The sequence below is a fragment of the Melanotaenia boesemani genome, chromosome 21, assembly GCF_017639745.1.
Source record: "Melanotaenia boesemani isolate fMelBoe1 chromosome 21, fMelBoe1.pri, whole genome shotgun sequence".
Taxonomy (NCBI): Eukaryota; Metazoa; Chordata; class Actinopteri; order Atheriniformes; family Melanotaeniidae; genus Melanotaenia; species Melanotaenia boesemani.
The window spans coordinates 20,742,805-20,767,759 of NC_055702.1; the positions used below are offsets into that span (position 1 = coordinate 20,742,805).

The window sequence follows — 24,955 nt, forward strand, 5'->3', positions numbered from 1 at the left end:
TTATACCCATGGGAGCCAATACTTGAAGTATTTTTGCAGAATGGGACAGCGCTTTGTCTTTGCTACAGAAGGCATAGTTCTTATTTTAACTTAGTTTGCAGAGGTCATTTTGACACCCTCAGGCATCTGAAATGACCCCGCCATCTCACCCCCCCATTATTCTAGACCAAAACATCGCTCCTCCGCTACCTTGCTGATGGTGCAGCCTTGCTGGGACATGGTGGCCATACACCAATGATCCAGAACCATCCATCTAAAATAGTGTAGCACGGCATTAATCAGTGAATAATACTTTTGAGCCCACTGCAAATATTTCCCTTTGGTTAAGGGTGGCCTAAATACAGCTTTTATGCACCTTTTAGCCTCTGGAGTATCCTGAATGAAGAGGTTCACCAGCAGCTTCAAATACCTGCTTGCTGCTCATTAGTGACTCTCTTAATACGAAGCATTTGTCTGATAAAGACTTTCATTGATATGCCTTCATCTAAACAAACCAGTTTGATATTAAGTTTTCATTCCTTTCTCAAGGCATTGCAGTTTCACTTATTTGTGGAAAGATCCTTATTTTTCCCCACACACTGCATGGAAACTGACTTGCTTGAACAACCTCACTAACCCTTGTGGGATTCTGTAATTTGCTATCCTTTTAGGTCCTTCATGTACAAAAAAAGTCCTCTTCCAAAAACTGCTATAGAAATATTAAATTAATATTTTTTTTTTCACTTTGTTTGCTCAAATCTTTCAATCAGCTTCAGTTCTTATTAAAAATGTTGAATCAAAGATCAGTCTTTAAATATACTAAAAATAAGTCACATTGCTTTTGATCCATTGTCAGTATTTAACTGTTGGTATTTTTATAGTTAGCGTTACAGTATACAGTCATTAGCAGATTCAAGGTTTAAGGCTGATCTTTTCAAATAAATGACATGTAATCAAGTTGGCATATCAAGGGTTAACATAATTTTTAACAATCTAAATTGACTGACAGATTTGAGGGAAAAAAGGGGAAAATTTGTAATGTTTGTAAGGTGGATTTTTCCATAGAGCTGAGCAGGACAGTTATCTTTTGCAGTAAAACTGAAATAAAAAGAGACGGGTAGTGTAAATACATCAACCAAAAGGACTTTTTAATTCATTCACATCCTCATACAAACAGCTTTAAGGTGGCGACTTTAGGCTTCTTGTTAGTTTCTATTTACAACAAAGTGATCAGTTGAACATTTCTAAGCTTGGGGGGGTTCAGGTACGGGACTGTAGTGCGAGCCTCTGGACTGTATCTGACAAGTGAGCCATGTCGGGTTGTTGAGCCTGATGTTTGACGTACTCCAGAGTCCGAACCTGGAGTGGACACCAAGGGACAGGAGGAGTCAGAATTAACTGTGGCTTTGGCAGAAAATCACTGAAGCAGTCATATGCAGAGCGGCTGGAGGCCTCTGTACAATGTGAACTCACAGAGACGCGAGTCTCGCAGTATCCGTGTTTGTGGCTGAGGTTCCACAGGTTGATGGCCAGCTGGCTCAGCTTGTTGTTCCTCAGATCACCGTGAGCCAACAGGACACCGAACAGAGAGAAGGCCAGAGAGCTTTGGCGACGAGTGCTCTGCTGCAAGGCAAGTAGAGGGATGTGTCAGGGCAATCCTATGCAGAACTGGATGTGCTCTTTCCAATGAATAACAAGTTATAACTTCATATTTATTTTTCTCTTTGTGTGTTTTCTAAGGAGCACTGCAATGCAAACATTTCCCCCTGCGATTAATAAAGTATTTCTGATTCTGAACTATTAAGCTGAAAAAGTCAGAAATTAAAACAGAGTCTGGACGATCATGTAGATGTGTTTCTGTCTGGACTGACCTCATCCCGAGCGAGCGTCTTTAAATGGTCCAGGATCTGTCCAATCAGGGTCTCACATAGCTTGTTGATCTCTGATAGAAACTTGGGGTCGCCTCCATACAGTGTCTCATTGGAGTCCACTGGGACAAAGCGACAGGGAATTTGCATTTTTTTTTTTAAATGCGGTTATAAAAACCTTAATATCCTAATAATATAACAACTAACTAAAACAACAGAAGATGCATATCTGGATATATCATGTAAAAAAACAGGAAGTCATATCTGATATTAAGGAAAATTCAGTTTGTGTGTGTTTGTGTGCCGTTACCTTTGGGGATAGAATAAAGATAGGTTTCCTGGCTCATGGCAGCCAGCAACGGCAGAGCACTGATATAAACTCGCACTTTTGCATCACCGTTTTCCTCCCAGGTGTAATCCTGGACCATGTTGAGCAGACCGCGGACTAAGTAGAGCACCCCATGCTCTGGATGGTCCTATAAACACACATAAGGATGGATCAAACAATGAGACACTATGGGTCTGCTAGACTGCCTGTAAATCCAGATCTGCTGTTTTCACTTCTCTGTCTGGAGAGAAATAACTAAATAGACACATTATGAGAAAGGATTAAGAAGTGTTACCGGGACAACAAGCAACGTGGCCAAGAAGTTGTTGATGAAGTCTAACAAGAAGCTTTCTGAGGAGCGAAGTTTCCCCTCAACGCTGATGGAGCGAGGAACCTCTGGAAGAATACTGACCGCTGCCTTCAGGAAAGCATCAGCTGAAGGAGAAGGTAGAAAAGCATGTTGAGGGGGAAAAGAGATATAAAGGAGAAGGAAGGTAACGATAAAAGGAGGTAAAAGATAATGGAGGATCAACGCAAAGTAGCTGCTCACCCTGGGAGAGACAATGGTTGGCCAACGCAACCTGACCAGACACCAGATAGAGGTTAAGACGACTAAAGATGCTGCTGAGAGACGGGATGGTGATGAAACTGTAGGCAGCACATGCCTGGAGGACAGAGAGGAACATAACATGTATGTGGTAATAAACTGACGTCCTGTGGGAATGTACGAGGGCTGTGTGTTGACTCACTCTGACAAAAGCAGCAGTTTTTCGGGAGTGACTCCCTCTCATCACCCTTGTAGTCTCCATGGCCAGCTGGTTCACCGTCTGGCAAGGACAAGAGTACACACTGGACATGTAGATGATTTTTGTGTGGATGCTGTTAAATTATATGTAAATGCACAGACTTTACTGACATGAATTAGTTGCACGAGCACTGGCTCCAGGTTACAGAAGGTGGCTCTGGCCTCCACGCAGAAACTCAGCTGCTGCTCAAAGTCGCGACCGAAGGAGACCTAAATGGTGTGAGAGAAAACTGTATCTGGAGGTGTGACTGGCTTAACTGACATATCTGAGTCAGTGGGAATGGCTAACTGGAAGCCATGAGGATTCATTTATTCAGCAGTTAAGAACTTGAGTCTCATGCTTGTTGTCATCATTTGTTAAGTAAAAACATTTCTGTGTTAAATATTTTCAGTTAGCTGTTAACTTAGCTGGTTTGCCATACAGAGCTAGAAGGATGTTATTATTTAGTTTAAGGTTACTCCCATGTGCTTAACATGCAGTTAATATGTGTGCAATACTTGTGCGATACATCCCGTTAACTGTGTTTTGTCTGATAGTTACCCAGTTGTTATCATTGTAAATATAAGTTACACATGCAACTCAAATTTTGTTGTAAGAAAAAAAAACTTAATCACATAAAACAGATGGTAAGGACCAAATGTCAAACCTTAGCCTTCTTTATAATACAGAAGAGTCTACCTTAATATCTATTACTGCTGCTGTAACTATGTTAGTGGTGAAAGGGAACAGTTCTACAGCTAAGCTAGCAAAAAGCTAGTTTTTAATCTTAGTAATAACATATTTTCCTAAAGATATAACATTTTTATAGAGTTTTGTAATAGAGTTTTGTTTTGTTTACAGTATTGGTTTGATGTAGCCATAACCAATTTTTACATTTTGGATGTTCAAATACGTGAAAAAATAATTAAAACTTAAATCCACTGATAACCTAAATGAACCATTCTAGTCTGGTTTCCTCCACAAATTACCTCCTCGTGGCAAATGATTCCAGTCTACTCTGAATCCTCCTTGATTTGAATCCCACACTTCTTTCACCTTATTAGATTAGCTGATAAACATTTAATTTAATGGGGGAAGACACTAGGATAGGCATATATAAGCTATGAGCTTCCGCCTAGCCCTTTTTTGGTTTTTGAATGGTATGTAATTGATGTGGTTACATTTGACTGTGTGTACTTAACCAAAATAAAGAAAGATGATGATGATTACCCTTCATGCCTATCAGTTAATCTTTCATTTCTCAGCCCTGCCGTTACCACCGGTGTGCCCCAGGGATCTGTCCCAGGCCCCTTCTTTTGATAATGTACTGTATGTATCCAATGCTACGCAGATGACACCCAGCTCTTCTGACACAAGCTGTCTCAAAGTGAACTAAAATCATTGTTTTCCTTATAATTTTCTAAATTTAACAGCAAGAAAGCTGAATTTCTCCTGATTGGATCAAAATCTACACGATCTAAAGCTCACACCTTTTCCATCACAACTGACAATTTCTGTGTGTACCCCCTTCCCTCAGGTCAAGAGTCCGGGTATCATCCTAAACTGTAGACTCTCAGCTCAACCAAGTGATCTCACATCATCACTTAGTCTACATTTTTTCATCTACATGACTTTAATTTTCTCCACCCCTCCCTCAAAACCGCCATACTTATTCATATCCAGTCGCTTCCTGTACTGATTATTGCAGTTCTCCGCTATTTGGTCTCGCTCACAAATCCCTCCATAAGCTTCAGTTATTCCAGAATTCTTCGGCTCGTGTCATCAACCAAACCCCACCGTTCTGAAGCAGCTTTTTGGTAAAATTTCAAAGTAATTTCAAGATTATTCTGTCAACATTAAATGTAGGTAAACATAGACTTGAGGGTTCTCACCATCCGGATGAAGCCGATGATCAGCAGAGCTAAAGATCTTTTCTCGTCCTCGAGAGTAAGCGCGCTGCAAAACAAAAAAGGTGTAGATGAAGTACAACCTTCTAAATTATGAGAACACATAGCAGTTTTCTAAACTCCAAAGGGGTTTATAAACATTCAAACCCTACTTGACAGAGTCGTGCATGGTCTTGCAGATGTGCAGCATGGCATTGAGGATGACCGGGTCTCTAGTGAGTTCCACCTGGTTTCTGCAGGAGACAAAAATGAGAAAAAAAAAAAAGAGGTAGATGGGGACATATCAACAGAAAAAAATCACTAAATAAATTCCACAACCCAAAATCTAAAAAGATTGGGATGCTGTGTAAAAATGCAAACAAAAACAAAAGGAAATGACTTGCAGTTCTCATGAACAAATATTATATTTACAATAGAACAAATAGAAGATGACTGCTGGACATGAGTCATTTTAGTATTTCAAGAAGAATATTAATCTTTCATTTAATGGCAGTAACACATCTAAAACAAAAAGCTGGAAAGGTAAGTGGTAATAAAGAATCCATTGGAAGAACATGCTGCAGCTGGTTAGTAACAGGACCATAAGGAGCACCTCAGAGAGTTGGAGTCTCTAAGAAGATGGGCTAAAGATCTGCAGTCAATCAACAATCTGCAAAAACTGTATCTACAGGCCATTTAAAACCATCCAAATTTTAACATTGCAAAGATGTTAAAATATTCCATCATCGGCTGATAATACAGAAATGCTGCCATTTTCTCTGAGGCCAAAGCCCATTTTAAATGGACTAAGGTGGAAGTGCTGTTGTTAGAAAAATTAAAGGTCCCATATTATACATTTTTTCAACAATTTCATAAGGGTGTCACAGGTCCAACAACATTGTTTTCAAGGTGTATTACCCCAAATTCAGCCTTGGTCCTTAATTTCAGCCATTCCAGATGTGGCTCTAGAGAGCTCTACTGAGAACGGGCTGTGACTGAACCTTTAAATGTTCATGGGTGGTGCCTTTCCCCACCCTTCAATGGTAAAGGATCTGGCTTTTGCTAACCCTCACTCGGTGATTTTAAAGGGTAAGGTCAGCTAGCCAGGGGGACAGTTCAATGACAGTATCCACTGCAAGGAGGAATGTTTTTTTCCTTTGCGATGTCTCAGATTCACCCGTTTTAGCACACATTTGCTAAAAAAATGGAGCAAGCAAATGAGAGATAGATCTCTGATAGTGTAGGCAGGCAATTCATCCCTAAGGAACTGGCAGATTGCACATCTTGAAAGACACAGTCAGTGGTAAACAGTAAGTTTTAGAGAAACATGCTCCCATCCAGGCTTCTTTCATGGGTTTGCATATTTCAGCAAGACAATGCTGAACCACATACTGAGTCTATTACACAGCATTACACAAGTCTGGGTGCTGGGCTAGCTTTCCTGTAATCCAGATCCTTCAAGATCTGATAACATTTGACAAAAAAAAAGGACCCAGAACGGAGCCGCTTGAATCGGACATCATGAATTGGACAATATTTCACTCCTCAACAGCTCCTCTCCAAAGACATTTAAAGATTTTTATTAAAAGAAATGTGGTGTTTGAGACGTATTACTATGAGCTCATATTTGTCATGAATTGTAACATTTCTCACTTATTTGACAGGCTTTTTATGTTTAATGTGAATAAAATACAGGTTCATGAGCTTTGTAAACCCTTTGGGAATCAGGGCTGTACAATCTAAGCAAACTTGAAAAAACATGGCTTTTACTTGATGAAGACCTCCATGATGGATTTGCAAACCTCCACCCTCACGCTGTCTTTCTGGAACATGTCTAAGAACGGCAGGAAGCGCTCCTGTCGAAGACAAGAAAAACCACAGAACCGAGTTGTGATGAGGTAAAAAGGTCTACATCTTAATTATGCAGTTGTATTTTCTTTTTTTTATGATGTGTGCTGCAGCAAGGTCACCCTTGCAAAAGAGATCTTGATCCTAAATGAAGTTGAATAAAGGTTTAATAAGATAAAATAAAGACACTTAAAAGCTGCTCACCATGGAAAAAAGAACAGAGAAGTCATGGAAGTAGGTGAGGATCTTCCTGATCACTGACTGCAGCTGCATGCAGATGAAAAGCAGAGCAGTTACTACAGAGCAGAGAGGCGTTGGGTAAAAAAATGGCAGCAGGCGAGTCATCCTGCTAACCTGAGGGTAGGCTTCCTCGAACGCTCGGTCTGGGGTCATGTGTTTGATGATGTCAGCCAGAACCGTGTTGACCTCACGTTTCTGAAAGTGAGAAAAAAGATTCTCTTCAACTGGAAAATTTGTCCATTTCATCCAAATTCCACCAGATAAAATGAGCTTTTTTTTCCCTCACAGTAAAGTGTCGGCAGGTAAACTCCACCCAGATTTCAGCACAGTTGATGTAATCCTAAAAACAGATAATTACATTTCTGATCAATAATGGGAACATTTTGACGGTATTTTATGAAAGCCGGTGTCAGTGTTAAACAACCTGCGGGCTGCGGACTTTGGTGATGACCTTCCAGGCTTCGTTGAGGATTGTGAGCCTCTCGGACTCTGGAGGATCTGCGCAGGCCAGGCTGCGACCCAAAGAGCCAAACAACAAATTCTGCAGAGAAAATGACAAACATTCATTTATATTTCAGCCCAGTTAAGACCAAAACCAGAATAGAAAACTTTTTCCTTTCACTGACATGGACAGAAGATGAAAAATGAAACTTCGAACTCTAACCTTTGGGAAGCCGGACTCATCGCAGTCTTTGATCATACCGATGAAGTCAGTAGCCCTGGCTGCAACAAACTCTGGTCTGAACGCCCTCATTACTGAATTCAGGAGCAAGGCACTGTGGGAAACGGGAGCATATTAAGCCTTTCTTTTCATCGCCTCCGCAGACCTTCAAATCTCTGAATATACACTCAAAATTCGTCCCGTTTTAGCAGTACACCATGCAAGTCATTTCTATCATGTGCTGCTTTACAGTTTCAGTTTTTAGTCAGTAAGCCTTTAAAATCATTGGATCAAACCTATGAAGTAAAAAAAAGTTGTTTCCCCATTTCTCTTTATTCTAATAAATATGACAAATGAAAACAAAACAATTCAGAAATTCACAAGAGAAACAAGAAGATGCACCCCATGTCTCAATAACCTGAGATGGTAAATCTTCTATTTTATGGCCAACTTTTTGTTTTTTAGAACAAGTACAGGAAACATTTATGGCACCAGATATTTTCCACTGCAGGCCGTGTCACCGAGTTAATACATCTTTACTAAAAGTTCTTTGTTCTGTGGAAATATCCATCCTGACAAAGTGTCCATCTCAGTGTTTACCGTAGACGTAATAACCTCCTTCTGCTTTACCTTTACCTGACATCAACCCCACACCGTCCACGATTGTGGAAATGTTCTTGTTTAATTGGACCTCCATTAAAAGTCCTGCATCATGTCCTTGCCACATGTACATTTCTGATTCATTAAAAACATCCCTTTCATCAGATAACATCATGTTCTTTGTTTAGGTGTTATGGATGGTTTTTATTAGGCTTTTCTGGATCTAAATTTCATTTCCTTCAGCTGGTTTCTTACAGTTTGGTCACAAATATCAATCCTGTTTCTGCCCATTTGTTTTTCATTCTGCTTCAAGTTTACTGTCCTAGTCACTGACATCTTCCGTGGTCTACCTTCCTTTTACAACCTTTTCATTTTGTTTGTACTTGCTCCAGATTTGAGATGCATTTGGCTGGAAACAATCAACATCTTTTGCCACTCTGAGTTGAATACCATCTTGGAGGAGTTTTATTCTCCTTTTTTAGCTCATTGTCAGTCCTTTAACTGCAGACTAATTTTCATATTAGATTTGTGTAGGTATTTCCTAAAAAAAAATGCAAAATTCAGAATGATTTTTATCATTTACAGCTGAACGAACAAACTCCTAAAGCATAGATTACACACTTTTTGCCAGGGGTTACAAGTAGAGTCCAGATTTTAATTAGCAGGTTATTATTGTTTATTTCTCAATGTTAGGCTAACATTGAAAGTCTGACACACACACACACACTCCATAAAAATATCTGCAACTTAATAAATAATTAATTATTCTCCATGAAACTGATTCATAGTCTATCAGGAAAATTTCCATTATCATTTTGTTGCTAACTCACTTATTTGCCAGCGTCTTGCACCTCTCCATCATCTCCGTCAGCAGTGGCTGATGTGAAAATACAGAAAATAAAAAAAAAAATAAATAGAAAAAATGAGTTTGTGTGTCTGCGAGACTTTGACTCAGCTCTTATTTACATCTTGTAGCTCTCTAAATAAATCCTAGTAAATACCTCTGGAGCTCTGTAGGCGATACACTGCAGGATCCAGTTGATGGCTGGAGAGTAGAGAGTCAGGTACTCTGGTACCTCCACCCTCTGGATGACCAGCTGGTTCTGGATGCTCTCGCTGCTGATCTGCCGGAAGGTGGCGAGCAGGTCAAAGAAGTTTCTGTTCAGGCTGTCCTTCAGGTGGGGGGCCACCTCCATTCCCACCTAGAGTCAAAAAATTACCGTTAGATTGAGCTTTAAATAGGGATTAAAAAAATGGATGAATGTTCAAGCTGAGCATGTCTCACCCTGCAGAGGTAAGCTCTGGTGTATGCAGCCACCAGCGGATCCCCAATCCCTCTGATCATGGCTGTCAAGCGAGGGAGGGTCTCCTGAATGCCGCTGTGGAGAGGAGGACAGACTGGATCAAATCTTCTCTTATGAAGCCAATAAATGTGATGTGAATATTAAAGCTAAATCTTTGTCCTAAAGCAAAATAAACTCACGACTTGTTGAGGAAACGGTTGCACTTGAGGATAGCAGCTTCGACATATCTGTACCGGGAGGTTAAAGATTTACATACATCTTACACACCGTCAGGGTCAGTACAAGCAAAAATTAGTCTGTTTACTTGGAAACTGGTTTCACTTTGAGTCCAGAATAATCTAGAGCGGAAACATACACATATCTAAATCATCAAAAATGTACAAATATGATATTTATATGTTTCCAATCATCAAAATAATCATTTTAAAAAGAATTAATGATCTTTAAAGAAGCTCCAGAGAGGGATACAGTCGGGGCAGCAGCTCTCTGATGGAGGCGATCTTGAAGAACCAGTTGAGGCAGGTCTCCTTGGCTGTGTCATTCACATCTTCAGCTGTGAAGGAATCTGAGAGGCGAGGACAAGAAATCAACTCAGTGAGATCACCTCACAGGCTCCAGAGAGGCTAAAAACTAGCGCTACAGAAGTTAGCGGTCTTTACCAGTTAAGGGTCTGGGGTCTGAACACATGGTCCAGATTCTGTCGAACACCAGACGGCCTACACAGGAGTTGAACTGTCAGACAACTTAAAAACTATTCTTTAATGAAGGACTTAAGAGAAACAATGCTTCTTAACGCACCGAAAGTGTCGAGGATGTCTGTAATGAGAACAAACTTGCTGGGGTAGAACTGGATCACCGAGGTGTCGGACAGAAGCTTGGAGCACTGAAATGGAGCGAAGATCACACATCAGTGCCTATATTCTCTCAGAGAAGACCAGGATGGGGACTTCCAGCATTTGGATTTACCTGGATGACGATCTTCAGAGCTTTGACCTTCTGGTCAGAGGCCCAGGCCTCCTTCAGGGACTGGTTCAGCTCCTCGATGCGGTTGGCATAATCCTGCTGGGAGAGGTTCAGCAGCTCTCTCTGGGAACCCTGAACACACAAACGGTGAAGTCTAAAGGACATTCCTGCTTAAAAACAGCTCTGACAAGTTTAAAATAAAAAAACCCATTAGGAAAGCATTCAGAAGTCTGAAACCTACACCAGACAAGGCTGCATCCTACCTCCTCCAGATCATCCAGCTCCTCCAGGCGAGTGCGAACTTTCTCTGAAACAGCCGATGATCCCGGACTGGGAGCTTTTCCTGGTGAAGTCAGGAGTCAGTCATTCACTTAAACCATGTACAAAATGCTGCTCTAATGGCTTTCTTAAAAAGAAAAGAGGACCAAATGATATTATAAGAAATTTACCAGATCAAAATCAACTTTTCTTTTGTGTAAAAGCAGGTTATTGCTCAGTCATAGCTTTTCAAGGATTTAATCTATTTTCTCTCTACCAGTGAAATCTTCCCGCTGCTACTAGCTGCAAAGCTCACAGCTAGAGAAAATTTCTTCTAATAAAGTTTTACACCCTTTATCCAACAAATATACAGTTTAAAAAGATAACAAAAAGACTTCGACATGCCACAGTAATGTGCATCTTTTGTTTAATCTGGATTATTCCATCCTGCTCCCCGGATGGAGCTGTTTGTATCTAATAAACATCTTTAATTATTTCCTATAGAAAAACTTTTGCTTTTGCAGTAAATACAAATTGTCATGGACAACTTTTTCCTGAGTATTTGGTTCAGTAATCAGTATGTGGCAGATAGCAGATTTGTAATTTCCCTCTGGGATAAATAAAGTATTTTCATTTCATAGAAATAAAATTCATCAAGCTTTTCCATCGTGGATCAACACGTTGGTCTTGTTGGGCTCATTTGTTGAGGTGAAACGGTGGTCTTACCTCTGTCAGAGCCCATGAAAAGATTCTGTCAAACAAAGACACGAAAAGCAGGTTTTAGTCTTACAGAGCACAACAGCCAGTGCTTGAGGAGGAAAGCTTCTCAAACTGAATTCAAAGCTTTCCTGAATTTTCCATCATGACATAATTGGTCTGATAATGAAACAGAATCTGGGTAAAGTTACGTCACTTAAAAGTTATCCAGCTTTTTTTCTAATTATCTGCCTAGCTTCGACTTTAAATGGTGCTGCATTCACTGTACCTCCGAAGTAGGAAGTTTACACCCCTCTGCTTTTTGTTTCACTATTTTATCTATTAAAAAAGACATCACAGTATCAATATCTGAAGTAGGACCAGCACAGGTTTACACAAGAGGGATGCATTCAACGTAGTGATGATTCTGCTTTTGTGCACGACTACCCAGCAAGCACAGGTGCAGAAATGGAATGCAGCCCTCGCTAATTAAAGCATTTGTTTAAAGCAGTGGTTCCCAGTGGTGTTAATTGTGTAATATATCAAATGGTGCAACCACCTTCTAAGCGTAAGGCTTGAAAACTGTCCGAATCTTCGTAAATAAAAGAGGATAAAGTGGTTTTTTGGTGGATTATATTAACAGCTTCTTTCACCAAGATAATGCCAAATTCTGTATTTTTTTTATATGGAATGAGTAACAACTTTGTTGTTTGTGCTTTAATGTGTTGAAAAATTAACACATTAATTTCACAGGTTAATCAAGCTGCATTAATGTGTTCATTTATAAATGAATGTAGGATCTACTTTTTTTTTTTTTTTTTTTTTTCACAATGATCTGGCAACCCCTTGAAAATATTTTGGACCCTCGCAGGAGTCAGACCCCTAATTTAGAAAAGGTTGGTTTATTGGGATACACAATGTTGTGTTTTTGTTGATGTCTAATGTGATCATGTTTTTTTCCCAAATAACTGACTGAATGCAGATACTGATATTTGATTATAGAGTCTCCTCACTAGTGATATTCAGATTTTTTCTAGCCCTGTTTTTTAACTGGCCCACAGTTAAAACAAACAAACAAACAAACAAAAAAAAAACACCCATTTAAAACGGGATGCACATATATTTTATACTAGTTTTTAAACAAAACTGTAACCTTGATCCTACTTCAAACAGCCTGGATAATACACGCTCAGTAAAATTCCCAAAATTTATCACAAATAATCCAGATTTGAACTCATCTACATGTAACAGACACTACAGATATTATACTTTAAAGCATTTACTGGTGAAATGGATGACCTACAAATAATATCCTGCATTCGTAATTTGCTTTTACTGTTTTTTTATTTAAGTTTCATATGTTCTTTATTATTATTATTATTATTATTATTAACCAGTTGAAAAGTAGAAATTCAGATTTTCCATTTGTCATTGAATGTACCATGGCACTGGAAACCATCCTTGCAGTGTTATTAACCATCTCTTATTATTATTATTATTAACCAAGTAAGCTGTTTTAACAACTTGGGCCAGTTCATCACTCACAACAAGACTGTGACTAAAAGGTTTGCAGCCTACAGACTCACTGAGAGAAATGAGCGCATATGAGAATAAAATGGCAAATCAAGTATATTTAAATCATGTTGGTGTATGGTCTGAGCTGTCAGGCTATTTAGTGTTGTGTGGTATACTTTGGGGTTATTAAGTACTACAAATCCCACAAGAAGCGAAGCCCAAAGAACAGAGGGATGAAGTCTAGTTGAGTGTGTCAATCCCAGCCCCCCAAAATAATCTGCTTGAATAGAGGTGTAAATAAATGGAAGAAGAAGAAGCTACTGCAGTGTCTTCCTGTTATTTTGACTAAACGCCATAGACGCTTCATCATGGCTGTTAAAATGGAGGTTGACTCACAATGGAGAGCTTTTCCGTGGTTGTGAACCTGGCCAGGATTTCTCCTCGCTTCGATGACCAAGGTTCAAAGTCTGGTCCCACTGCCTCTTCCTCCTTCTCTCTCCGCTTTCTCCCAAGCTCCTGAAAACACAAAATTTTCTTTTTTTTAATCGTCCGGTTAAAAGCAATTAAACTTTTTTTTGTTTGTTTCAAGTATCCTGGATCAGTTGTTGCATCTGAAGTGTGAACGGACCCCCGTGGAGCTGCTGCCTGACATGGGTGGAGGCTCACTGGCCGAGGCTGCGGCAAACATGGACAAGGGGTCGGTCCCATCCAGCATGGAGCTGAGGGGGTCCGGGGGTGCTGAGGAAGAAGAAGATGAAGAGGAGGAAGTGCTGCCTTTGCGGGTTCCACGACGGGTCTTTGTATCTGTAACCTGGATGCAACGAGAAAGGTAAAAAGATGTTACACTGCTATACTTATGGAGCATAATTAAGTGCTGTTACCATGACAACTGGCTAGATTGTGTAAATTATATGGTGAGGATTAAATGTATATGAACTACAGCAGACTGAGACAGGACAGCTGAGGAGATGACTGCAGCTGAGCTACAGGAAAATACTCATACCATGATGGGTTTGAGGGGATGATAGTCTCCAAACTCGAGTGGCGACGCCTCAAGATGGCATCTCTGCAGCTCTGCGTCATAGTGGCGCCCACGAGAACGCCTGTTTACATGAAGGACAGACAGGATATGAAGCAGCTTTACAGAAGATAAAATCCAGTTGCAATGCTTAGATGAATCTCTATTAGGACATTAGAGTGTGCTTTGAACACAGTGATGAGGATATGTGTCTGTAGGCTGTAGGTACATTTGTGTTGCATGTTATTATTTTATTTATTTATTTTTATCTCATGGCATTAAGTGTTTTGAATGGAACTGGTGTCTAGAAACTGGATCAAGTCTGAAATAAAAGTAGTAGAAATGCATAGTTAGTTGTACTTGAAAAACTCATTCAGATCTGTCAACTCTTTAACACCTGCACACAAAATATTGAGCATTTTTTCCCAATAATTAGAAATATGGCGACAAATGGATAGTTTATCTCTTCACTTTTCTGGAACCTGTTTACATGTTTATTTCAGCACATCTATAATGTAAATAATTCTTAGGAAACCATTGATTGCTTAACCTGTGTTAATTTTTACACTAACACAGAGCTAAATAGGCCATTTGATTTAAAGGTGTAGCCATAGTAGCACTTCAAAATGTTCCTTGTGTTAAAGTCCAAGATCTCTTTAATTTGTTATGCTGATTCATCATTAAGCAATCGACTCATATTCATGCAACGGACTGATGATCTGTAACCTCGAACAGAAATCAAATTGTTAGTTTAACTGTTCTGTGCGTAAAATGAAGAGATTTGTTAGCAAGAAAACAGCATCTTACCACTGCACGGCTGCCATTTTTCCAGGTCATATGACACCTCTGAACTTCCTAGTTAAGACAAAATTTAGTAAAGCGTTGTTTTTATTTTTTAAATTGGTGTCTTGATAATTATATATTACTTTATATGTAAAAAAATTGTATTCAAAGTACGCAATAATGTGTTATAGCATCAATTGTGACCCCTACAAAGGTATTTTCGAGGGGTTTTAATGTACTCCACTAGCGCAAGATAACTCCATTTCCCAGCATACATTGCTACGTGTATCGACTCTCCAGTACAAAGATGTAACATCGTAAGAAGAGGTGCCACTCTTCAATATATCGAGCCTTGACGTTTTTAGCATGTAAGTCCTGACTGAATGATGATTGTTTCCTTTTTATTTATTATTATTATTATTATTATTATTATTATTATTATTATTATTATTATTGCTTAAAAGTTAAAAGCCACTGCCACATATCGATATTATTTTATTTCATGATAAATAATCGCCTTTGGACAAAGTAGCATGAGAGGAATTCTAGTTTTCTCACTGTGCCATCCGTTTAATACACGATCTTTGTAAATTTCAGCTCTGCACCGTCTGTCTTGCAGTAGGTAATGCAAAGCCTATAGCTAAGCTTGTCTTGACCATGACCTGACCCTAGTTCTTTACCATCTCCTGCCTGTACTCTTGACCAGGTAAAGTCAGTCAATGTCAAGTTAAGTTCGCGACGGTGTATTATTATCATTTTTTTAAACAAACAAAAACGGCGGGGTTTAAGACAGCTAGCTTTTAGCTAGCTATCGTTAAAGCATGCTATTCTGTAGCTAATTAGAGTGCTTTCAGTCTGTTGTCAAAATTACATGGTATTACATGACAGATTGCAGCTGTGTCTAATTGAATAATTAACTAATGAACATATGTGACATTACTTGGTGTTATTTGTCTGTGATAACTTTATAGCTGTTATTTTTACAGCGAGAATGGTGCAGTCTACACAGCCTACACACCTGAATGAAATCAAAGTCAGCTTTATTGTCAGTTCTGCAGCATGTACAGGACAAACACAGAATTGAAATTACGGTGTGAAGCCAGTAAACAAAACAAGAACTATTACTAAATAAATAAAACATGATAACAAGTAGACAAGGCAAATTACAATCAGTGTCATATATGTTTATGTTGATGTTGTTTATAGTGCAAAAAAAAGATTGAGGTAGCGAATGGTCTGTTTAAAGTGAATTGAAGTGACTGTGTGCTTGTTCCTGACGGGTGTCCTTAAGTGTTGATTTGGAAGGGGGGGGTGTCATAGTCCTGGGTGGGTGTGTGTGGGTGGAAGGGGGTCAGCATCCTGACAGCCTGATGGATGTCTGCTTGTCCTGGCCCGCAGGCTTCGCAGTCTCCTTCTGATGAAGCTGAGTTTAGTTTAGTTCATAGATCCCCAAAGCTATTGTTGCCGGGGTCCAACAGACTTATGCATACAATAAGAAAATATAAAAAACAGAAAACATTAAAGCAAAATAAAAGCCATGTATGTATAGCCTTCACCAAGTGAGCTTTACACTTCCTCACATCTTGATATTCACATTATCAGACACTGTCATATAACTATTCATTATCCTTACATTTATATATTGTATATTCTTTATATATACACATTTATATCAACTATAATACACACACACATATACAGATTGACATATAGCATACAACATACACCCACACTATATAATTGTACCATATATATCATATATACACATACTATATTTTTATATTTATATATATATTGATATTTTGAATTGATTTATGTTAGTGGTGGAGTTTGAGGGGTGATTTTACCTCTACATAGAACAGTTTGTTTAATGGCATTTGATCTTGCTCTAGGTGTTGTGAAATTACATACAGTTGCATGTCTGCTGGTGTAATTATAATTTTCTGTACTGAAGGAGAGATTTTTTTTTAAATAGGTAATCTTAGAACAGAATGTGTTTCTAACAAACATAATCAGTGAATATAAGAGTCGATCTTTCACCAATAACCAGTTGAGCTTCTGGTGCATTGAGATAATATTTGCTCTGTAGTCACAATGAGTACTCTATTTTTGTATATGTTATAGTTTGTTTAACATAAAGCATTCGACCAAACTGCTGGGCAATAGTCAAGATGAGATAATATTAGTGATTAAATTGCTGTTTTCAAGAGCTTGATTGATATGCCTTTACCCATGTTTGCAATCATATTATTAATGTGTTTTTTCCATGATCATTTATTGTCAGCTGTCACTCCCAGAAGTTTTGTGTCATGTCTTTATCAAATATTTACACTAAATCATTTTAACCTGGATTTAAAAATGTCTACACCTGGTGAACGTTTAATCTCCACTGGCAGTTTGTTTGCAGCATAACAGCTAAATGCTGCTTCTCCATGTTTAGTCTGGACTCTGGTCTGGACTAGTTGACCAGAGTCTTTGGATCTAAGAGCTCTGCTAGGTTTATATTCTCTGAACCCGGTCTACTTACTTTGGTGTTTCTAACAACTATGATCAGGTTATGGTCGCTACTGCCAGTGGGCACAGACAATATCTTATTACATAGCTCTGGAGAATTTGTAAAACTATGATCAGTGCATGTAGATGTTTTGGTGCCATCATCCTTTAGACCAGGGGTGACCAAAGTCGGTCCTCGAGGGCCGCTGTCCTGCAGATTTTCCAATGTTTCCTGCTTGAACACACCTGACTCAAATGAAATAGATCCAACAGCCTATTAAGTTTTGCACAATGCGATTCATCAGTTTTAGTCGGGTGGTTTTGGAGCAGGGACACATCAAAAACCTGCAGGATTGTGGCTCTTGAGGACCAGAGCTGGACACCCCTGCTTTAGACACATTCTTGTGGGTTTATTTATGACTTGAGTGAGTCCACATGCATTTGTTGCAGTTTGCATCTTGTTCCTCAGAAGACAATTTTGAGCAAACCAGTCAATGTTAAAATCTCTCATAAAGTTAATTTCCTGATCCACAACAGTATTATTATCCAGCATTTCACAGATTGTATCCAGATATTTATTATTAGTGTTAGGTGGTCTGTAACAACAGCCTAGCTGTGTGGGCTTCCGGTGAGGTAGCCTGCAGCCATATTTCAGTGTTATATTGCATCATATCAGTACGTCACAGACACATGATCCTGAACATAAAAGCTACTCCCCCACCATATCTATTTCTATCATGCCTGCAAATGTTGTAACCTTTAATATCTAACTCAGTATCATTAAAGGAAGAGTCCAGATGAGTCTCTGAAATAGCAAGTATGTGCAATTTATGTTCAAACAACAATACCGTGCCATTATGTGTTTTGTTTCTAAGACTGTTTATGTTAATATGTGCGATACTTAAGCCTGTCTTGTGTTGTTTGTGCTGTGATGTGACTGGTGGGTGAGGTCTCGTGATGCAGAGGGCCTTACGGGTGAGGCGAGAGGTGTACATGTTCTGCAGGGAGGGGAGCGTGGCTGAATGACACGTGGATGAGGGAATTCAGCCATATAGAGCTCTAGTACTGGACTTGGGCACCCTTATGTAGAGTAATCCTACTAATGCTGTTGAATTTCTTTAGTCAGATCAACTCGTATGGCATCTGGGTCATCTTTTCGGTCAAGTTTCAGTCATAAATATAGTCCCTGCAGAGCAGAATGTTGACTTAGTGGAAGCCATGTTTTCTTTTGTCCATCATAGTTACAGCTAATGGTGAAGAAAGTAAGTCCTGGACTTCTTGTGCTCTCTGCTAACATCTTTCATTATTAATGCAGTTCTTTTTCGGAGTGCCTAAACAAGTCTTATCAGTGTAACCAATCCTCAGTTACATGAATGATGCCCCAGGATCAGGTAGCCAATTTATTTCCTCCTTAAGACAGGCATCCCTTTGCTTTTCCCTCTTACAGGGTTACCACTCTGCATCTCCCCCCTTAATTTCTTGGAGCTTTTTGGCCTGCAGGTCTGGATTTGCTGTGAATTATTAAGAGGAGAGGTAGCTTTGTGGGGGCTGATGGGTATAACTCATTACTTGATAGCCCCCTGTCCTCATTTGCTGGGAGTGACAGAGGTCTTAGAGGGAGACACTGCCTTGATGCTTTAATGACTTGAGCGTTGTCTAGGAAAGGAAAAGCTTTTTAGGAGTTGGTCTCCCATGTGTTGCCTCTGCTGTTGTATCAAAGCTCCTGTCGTGTACCTTCTCAGTGCGCTGACCTGTGATTCTGGAGGAGATGGCGATGGAGAACTCAGCCGCCATCAGGCTCCGTTATGAAGAGCTGCTGTTTTATGCAGCGTGTGTCAGTAACTGCTGGTCTTTGTGTCTGTGTTTTTGTGTGTGTCTGGAAGGCAGAGTGTTCAGGAGGGGAGGCGGCGCTGGTGGTGGCATGCGTATGGGCAGCAGCTGGAGGTGGCAGCTCTCCCGAGCTATGCGACTTGCGCTGCGCTGGTGCCGGCTGTGCCGCCTGCAGACATTAGGCAGAAACGGGGGGAGCAAACTGTGGATCAGCACCAGGTGGTTGGAGCTGTGGGAGTACAGCAAGCTGCTGCTGCGCTCGTTATATCACAACAGCCTCACCAACTCCGACACTCTGCTGGACTGTGCTTTTGAGCCTGTTTACTGGATCGTGGACAATGTGACCCGCTGGTTTGGAGTGGTAAGCTTCTTCTCTCCTACATTTCTCCACTATTTTACCCATTGTTCTATTTTTTTATTTATTTATTTATTTATTTCTTAATCTGCCAGGTGTTTGTCACACTAGTTGTCCTGCTGACGTCCTCGGTTTTGGTCATCGTCTACCTGTTTGTCCTACCCACAATCCTCAGCTCTTACTCCGTGTACTGGTCCACCTGGCACCTCTGCTGCGGACACTGGCTTCTCATCATGGTGGTCTTCCATTACTACAAGGCTGTCACCACCTCCCCAGGACACCCACCCAAGGTACCAAACTCAGCTCGGAAAGTCATGATTGGGATTAATCGGATTTGATGCCAACAACTCCGACCCTGTCCCATCCCAACTGTAATGTACTAAAAATATCTAAACGACACTCAAAGGAAAGTTAGGATTAAAAAAATGAGACAGCCTGTTTGTTATGACTTCTAATTTTACACACACACACAAAATCCTCCTCACGGTTTAATAAAGTATGTTTTTCATTTGATTTCATAGATTTTTTTGAGGTAATAATTGGATTAAAAAAATAAAAAAACAAATGTGTAATTAAATTAAAACATATTTAATTAACCCCTGAAGGGGTTTTATTTTTTCCTCTTCATTTATATTACTTCATTTAGTTTTTTTATTTTGTTTTATTTTGCTTGTTTTTTTTTTTTGTTTAATTTAGTTGTTTTTATTTTGATTGATTTTATTTATTTTTGTAATTGCGAATCATAGAAAATATATAAATTTGTGAAACAATGAAGTGAAACTAACATTTAAAAGTGAATTAAAGTTTGACTAAAAGTAAAATAAAATGAATTTCATTCACCAAAAACTAAAGAAATGTAAAAATGTGTGTATTAGAATGCAATGAATATATAAATAAATACATTAGAGTTCAGTTAAAACCAGAATAAAAAGTTAGGTCTTGAGTTTGGTTTTAAAAACACACAATGCTGCTGTCCCACAGATGTGGTCCATAATATTAATAAAAAGGAAGCCTCACACAGGTTTTTGCTTACGTTTCATTGGGTAACAGCAGATCTGAAAAACAGGCAGGACAGAGGAGAGTTTAAAAAACAGAAAACAAAAGTCAGTAAAAAAACCAACAGGTAGTCCGTGCAGACTCTTTAAGCCGGGTGTCTTCCTGGTCTTATTCAACGTTCAGGCTGCAGTAACTGTAGTCGGGATTTCTCTTCTCTAGGAAATGTGAAAGCTAAGTTACAGTCACCCCAACAGCATAAAATGTTTGGTTATTTTACCATTTTGTTATTGTAATAAACACTGTGAATGTGAAAATCCTCATTTTTTTGTTTTAACGTTGAAGTACTCTTAAGATCATGATGCAGTCTCTCATGTTGTTTTTATTCAGGACAAACTTAATATCCCATCAGTTTCCATCTGTAAGAAATGTATCACCCCAAAACCACCGAGGACGCACCACTGTAGCATCTGCAATGTGTAAGCTCATCCAGTTATACCATAGACCGCTGCCTAATGAAGTCTCTTTAATATCATTTTAACGGTTTCTTTTTATTACAGGTGTGTTCTGAAGATGGATCACCACTGTCGTATCCTTTTAGCCAGCAGCACACTAAAAAAAAAACCAAGGAGATGCATGAAGATAGATTTTGTGAGATATTTTCTCACGCTTGTCTTGTTGGTGGTGCTTAACGGAGTGTTTTTCCAGCCTGGCTGAACAACTGTGTGGGCCACTTAAACCACCGCTACTTCTTCTCTTTCTGCCTCTACATGACGCTGGGCTGCATCTACTGCAGCATCAGCAGCAGGAACTTGTTTGTGGAGGCTTACAATGCCGTAGAGGTAAGACCACCGTCACCATACACATCCAACTAAACTAAATGCTTCTTTTCCAGACACACTGTTACTTGACTTATAAATACCACAATGCCTAGTTTAGCTGAGGAGCTACACTCTTCAAGCATTATCCAGCTAGAAGTAGCCATCAGAAGATCATAAAGAGAAGGGCATGGTCCGCAACAACACTCAGGTAGTATGTGGTGTTTAAACCATGGCATGTTGGTACTAAGGGGCCAAAGTGTGCCAAGAAAATACCCCCCACACCAGTACACCAGCAGCCTGAACTGTTGGCATCCAAGGCAGGATGGATCCATGTTTTCCTGATGTTTCCATAAAATTCTGACCCTACCATCTAAAGGTGAAGCTGAAATCATGACTCATCAGACCAGGCAACATTTTTCCATCTTCTATTGTCCAGTGTTTGTGAGTCTGTGTGAGTTGTAGCCTCAGTTGCCTGTTTTTAGCTGACAGGAGGAACCCGGTGGGGTCTTCTGCTGCTGTAGACCATCTGCTTCAAGGTTGGATGTGTTGCGTGCTCAGAGATGCTACTCTGCACATCTTGGTTGGAACCAGTGTTATTTTTTGTTTTGTTCTTTACTTCCTGATGCCTTTTTTATAATCTCCAACCAGTCTTCCCGTTGTCCTCTACATTCACAGTGTGTTTTTATGCTGCTGCTCACTGGATACTTGATCTTTTTCAGACCATTCTAAACCCTAGAGATGCTTGTGAGTGAAAATCCCAGTAGATCAGCTGAAATACCATGCCATGTTCAAAGTTACTTACATCCCCTTTCGTCCTCATTCTGATGCTTGGTTTGAACTTCAGCAGGTCATCTTGACCATGTCTGCATGACTAAGTGCATTTAGTTGCTCCCATGTGATTGGCTGATTAGATATGCGTTAGCAAACAGTTGAAAAGGTGTACCTAATAAATGTTGAACAGCAACACCTGTCAGCTGTAAGAAGGCAGAATTTGAGCTCAGTTGGCAAATGAAGAGAAACAAGAGACCTGAAAATGATCTGCTGCCCTCATCTCTGATCTTAAACATGCATGTTTACTTACCATCTGGTAAGTAAACAGCTTTAGGTTTTAGTTATCATTTTGGCTTCAAGTATGGAAGATGTCATATAGACGATGAACACGACTCACCCCATTTCATGTCTGTTTCAGACGTATTATCAGACTCCTGCTCCGGACTACAGCTTCAGAGAAAGCACTGCTCATAAGAGTATCATCTTCCTCTGGGTACTGACCAGGTGAGCGACTCACATAAATTTAGATAAGGTCACACGGACGGATCGGGTTGTCATGTCCTTGTCCCCTCCTGCAGCTCGGTTGCAGTAGCTCTGGGAGGACTCACGCTGTGGCACGCCACACTCATCAGCAGAGGAGAGACCAGCGTGGAGCGCCACATCAACCGCAAAGAGGCCAACAGACTGAAGGAGAAGGGCAGGGTACACTCTGATTGGACGAAGTCTGAATGTGTGTAAGGAGAGAAGAGATGATGCAACAACCTCTGCTTATGTTTGCTTGCCTCCAACGCAGGTGTTCAGAAATCCGTACCATCATGGAAGAATATGCAACTGGAAGTTGTTGTTTGGTGTGGAAACCAGGAGGTGAGTTCAATGGCTGCTTCAGATCTTGCAGTTTTTCTAAGTCAGTGGTTCCCAACCTGGGGTCCGGGAAGGGCACAGGGGGTCCCTGAGGCTTTGAACATTAGAGCCATTGTGATTAATGTCCACACATTGTCCTTATTTTAAGGCAAAAAAGTGAGGTTGTATGTTGTTCATTTAACTGGCTTTATCAAAGGACGGAACTCAACAAGAATACATTATATATATATATATATATATATATATATATATATATATATATATATATATATATATATATACACGGTGAGAATCTCAGTTTTGAAAGCCTTGAACCGGCACGGTTTCAGCACAGGGTGGAGCAGGGGGTCCATAGCATTTTAGTATATGCATGAAGTGGGTCCCTGAGGAAAAAAGGTTGGGAACCACTGATCTAATTGACTATTTTTAAGAGTCAAAAACAACTTTGGAGCATCTTTAGCTCAACAGATTGTTCCTTGGAGAGCAAATCCACCACCAAGGCCAATACCTCATATGGCTGTTAAAAGGAAAGTAAGCGGGATCTGCAGCTAAACTCAATATATGGTCTTTGTTTACACTCACGCCATCTCTCCACCAAGTTTTCTGAAACTTTTGGTGAGAGAAAGATGTGATTAAACATGTTAAAGTAAGTGCTGAGCTGCAGGGAAGTTTGTTCAGTCTATAATGAACTTGATGTGACGTTTGATGTCTTTTAGAATTTACAGTGTGTAAAGTCAGACTGAAAATACTACAGGCTTCATACAGTCTCTTTTTTCCTTCTGTTCTTCAGTCAGTGGTTCACACGGGTCCTCATACCATCCAGCCATCCTCCCATTGGAGACGGCATCATGTGGGACTGCAATTTCACCAGGACGGACCCCATGGCCATCTGACTTAGCCGTTCAGTTGTTTAGAAAAAAAAACCCTAAAAAAAAAGTCCACTAAGGCAGCAATGGGTCTCATCTCTGAACTGGTGTTTCTGCAGCCATCTGACAGGCACAATAAGCCGTCACAAAAATCAGAAGCATTTTGTTGTTTGCACTCAAAGTTGGAGCCACATGGAAGCTATAAGTAATTAAACCACCTCGGATCAGACAATTCCCAGACACTCGGTCTAATCTGCTGTAGAGTGAACTGCGGCTGCTGGTCGGCGTCTGGACTTTTCTCCCAGTCATTACTGAAGACAAACGGGAGACGTTTGGCATCTTTTGCTAAGATTTTTAAAAAAGATGACTGTGCAGTGTCTGCATATTGAAAGTGCTAATTGTTATAGCACATTGTGTAAAAATACTAAAAATTTCTGGGTGCCATCTTATTCTGTTGATATTAAAGCTGACAAAGCTGCGTTCATTTCCACTTTATATCATCTTCTTTAACCAGAAATGATTTTAAACTGTCATATTTCACTTCATTTCTGCTGTAGAGGAGTTTACGTGGATGGAAATGTCTTGTCAGAGGTCTCTTTTGTTCAGTGATGTAACACGTATAATTGATGACGTAGATCTATTAAACCTCAGGCCTCTCGGATTCTAGGCAGTCATAAATCTGAGGCTACATCCTCTCTGCTCATTTAAAGTCCATTAAAACTGTTGAGTTTTGTACTGTCAGTGGAACCAAGTGAAAACTGTGTTTTTGTTTTGTTTTTTTGCAGCAAGTTTCCTGTGACTAAATAATTTTGTTTACAGTTGCATGTTTGGATCTACAGTAGTGTTGTGGTGTGTTTTAAGTGTGTGAGCTGGTCTGATTGATGTTCTGGTGCCAAAGAGTTAAAAAAAAGGCTTTTGACCTAAGTGACGTGATTCTTTTGGGTTTTCCACAATTTAGGTAGAGAGGTGAAGAGGAGTTAACTAATAATTTTCATTTCCTTGCCCTTTGTTAGACTCGGAGAAAAAGAAAAAAAAAATACTGTGTGCCTTTTTTTTAGATGTTAAGTCTTGAAATTGGTTTAAGAGATACTGTGAAAAAAAAATCTTCCAAACTTTTAATTCCCTTCAAAGTTTTCACATATCAGTAACATCATGATGGATAAGTGGGATTTGTAGTTGCCATAGAAACATGACACAGCTATTATGTAATCTATGACCAGTGGGAGCTGCGCT

At 39.7% G+C, this 24,955-nt stretch overlaps 2 protein-coding genes across 3 annotated transcripts; one reads left to right on the forward strand and one right to left on the reverse strand.

Moving 5' to 3' along the window:
* Positions 1 to 1,106: 1,106 nt before the first annotated feature.
* vps35l (VPS35 endosomal protein sorting factor like) lies at positions 1,107 to 14,902 on the reverse strand. Its single transcript, XM_041973889.1, has 30 exons — positions 14,757 to 14,902; positions 13,935 to 14,034; positions 13,560 to 13,742; positions 13,328 to 13,447; positions 11,447 to 11,471; positions 10,726 to 10,805; positions 10,466 to 10,594; positions 10,298 to 10,382; positions 10,159 to 10,215; positions 9,968 to 10,064; positions 9,679 to 9,726; positions 9,481 to 9,574; positions 9,197 to 9,397; positions 9,026 to 9,072; positions 7,599 to 7,710; positions 7,359 to 7,475; positions 7,221 to 7,274; positions 7,049 to 7,129; positions 6,899 to 6,961; positions 6,617 to 6,702; positions 5,020 to 5,100; positions 4,853 to 4,916; positions 3,092 to 3,190; positions 2,925 to 3,002; positions 2,726 to 2,840; positions 2,471 to 2,610; positions 2,158 to 2,323; positions 1,851 to 1,969; positions 1,453 to 1,602; positions 1,107 to 1,338 (listed from the first exon to the last, which is right to left on the reverse strand). Exons 1-30 carry the CDS (start codon positions 14,771 to 14,773, stop codon positions 1,240 to 1,242), a joined length of 2,907 nt encoding a protein of 968 aa, XP_041829823.1. The 5' UTR covers positions 14,774 to 14,902; the 3' UTR covers positions 1,107 to 1,239.
* Positions 14,903 to 15,339: 437 nt separating this feature from the next.
* zdhhc16b (zinc finger DHHC-type palmitoyltransferase 16b) lies at positions 15,340 to 24,681 on the forward strand. Of its 2 annotated transcripts, none has more exons than XM_041973922.1 (10): positions 15,340 to 15,438; positions 19,109 to 19,416; positions 19,506 to 19,700; positions 20,794 to 20,882; positions 20,964 to 20,992; positions 21,112 to 21,245; positions 22,414 to 22,499; positions 22,574 to 22,697; positions 22,789 to 22,859; positions 23,647 to 24,681. In XM_041973922.1, the coding sequence occupies exons 2-10, from the start codon at positions 19,147 to 19,149 to the stop codon at positions 23,747 to 23,749; spliced, it is 1,101 nt and encodes a 366-aa protein (XP_041829856.1). In that variant the 5' UTR covers positions 15,340 to 15,438; positions 19,109 to 19,146; the 3' UTR covers positions 23,750 to 24,681. The 2 variants fall into 2 exon arrangements, with proteins under 2 accessions (XP_041829856.1, XP_041829857.1); XM_041973923.1 differs by having other exon boundaries at positions 19,113 to 19,416.
* Positions 24,682 to 24,955: the final 274 nt, after the last annotated feature.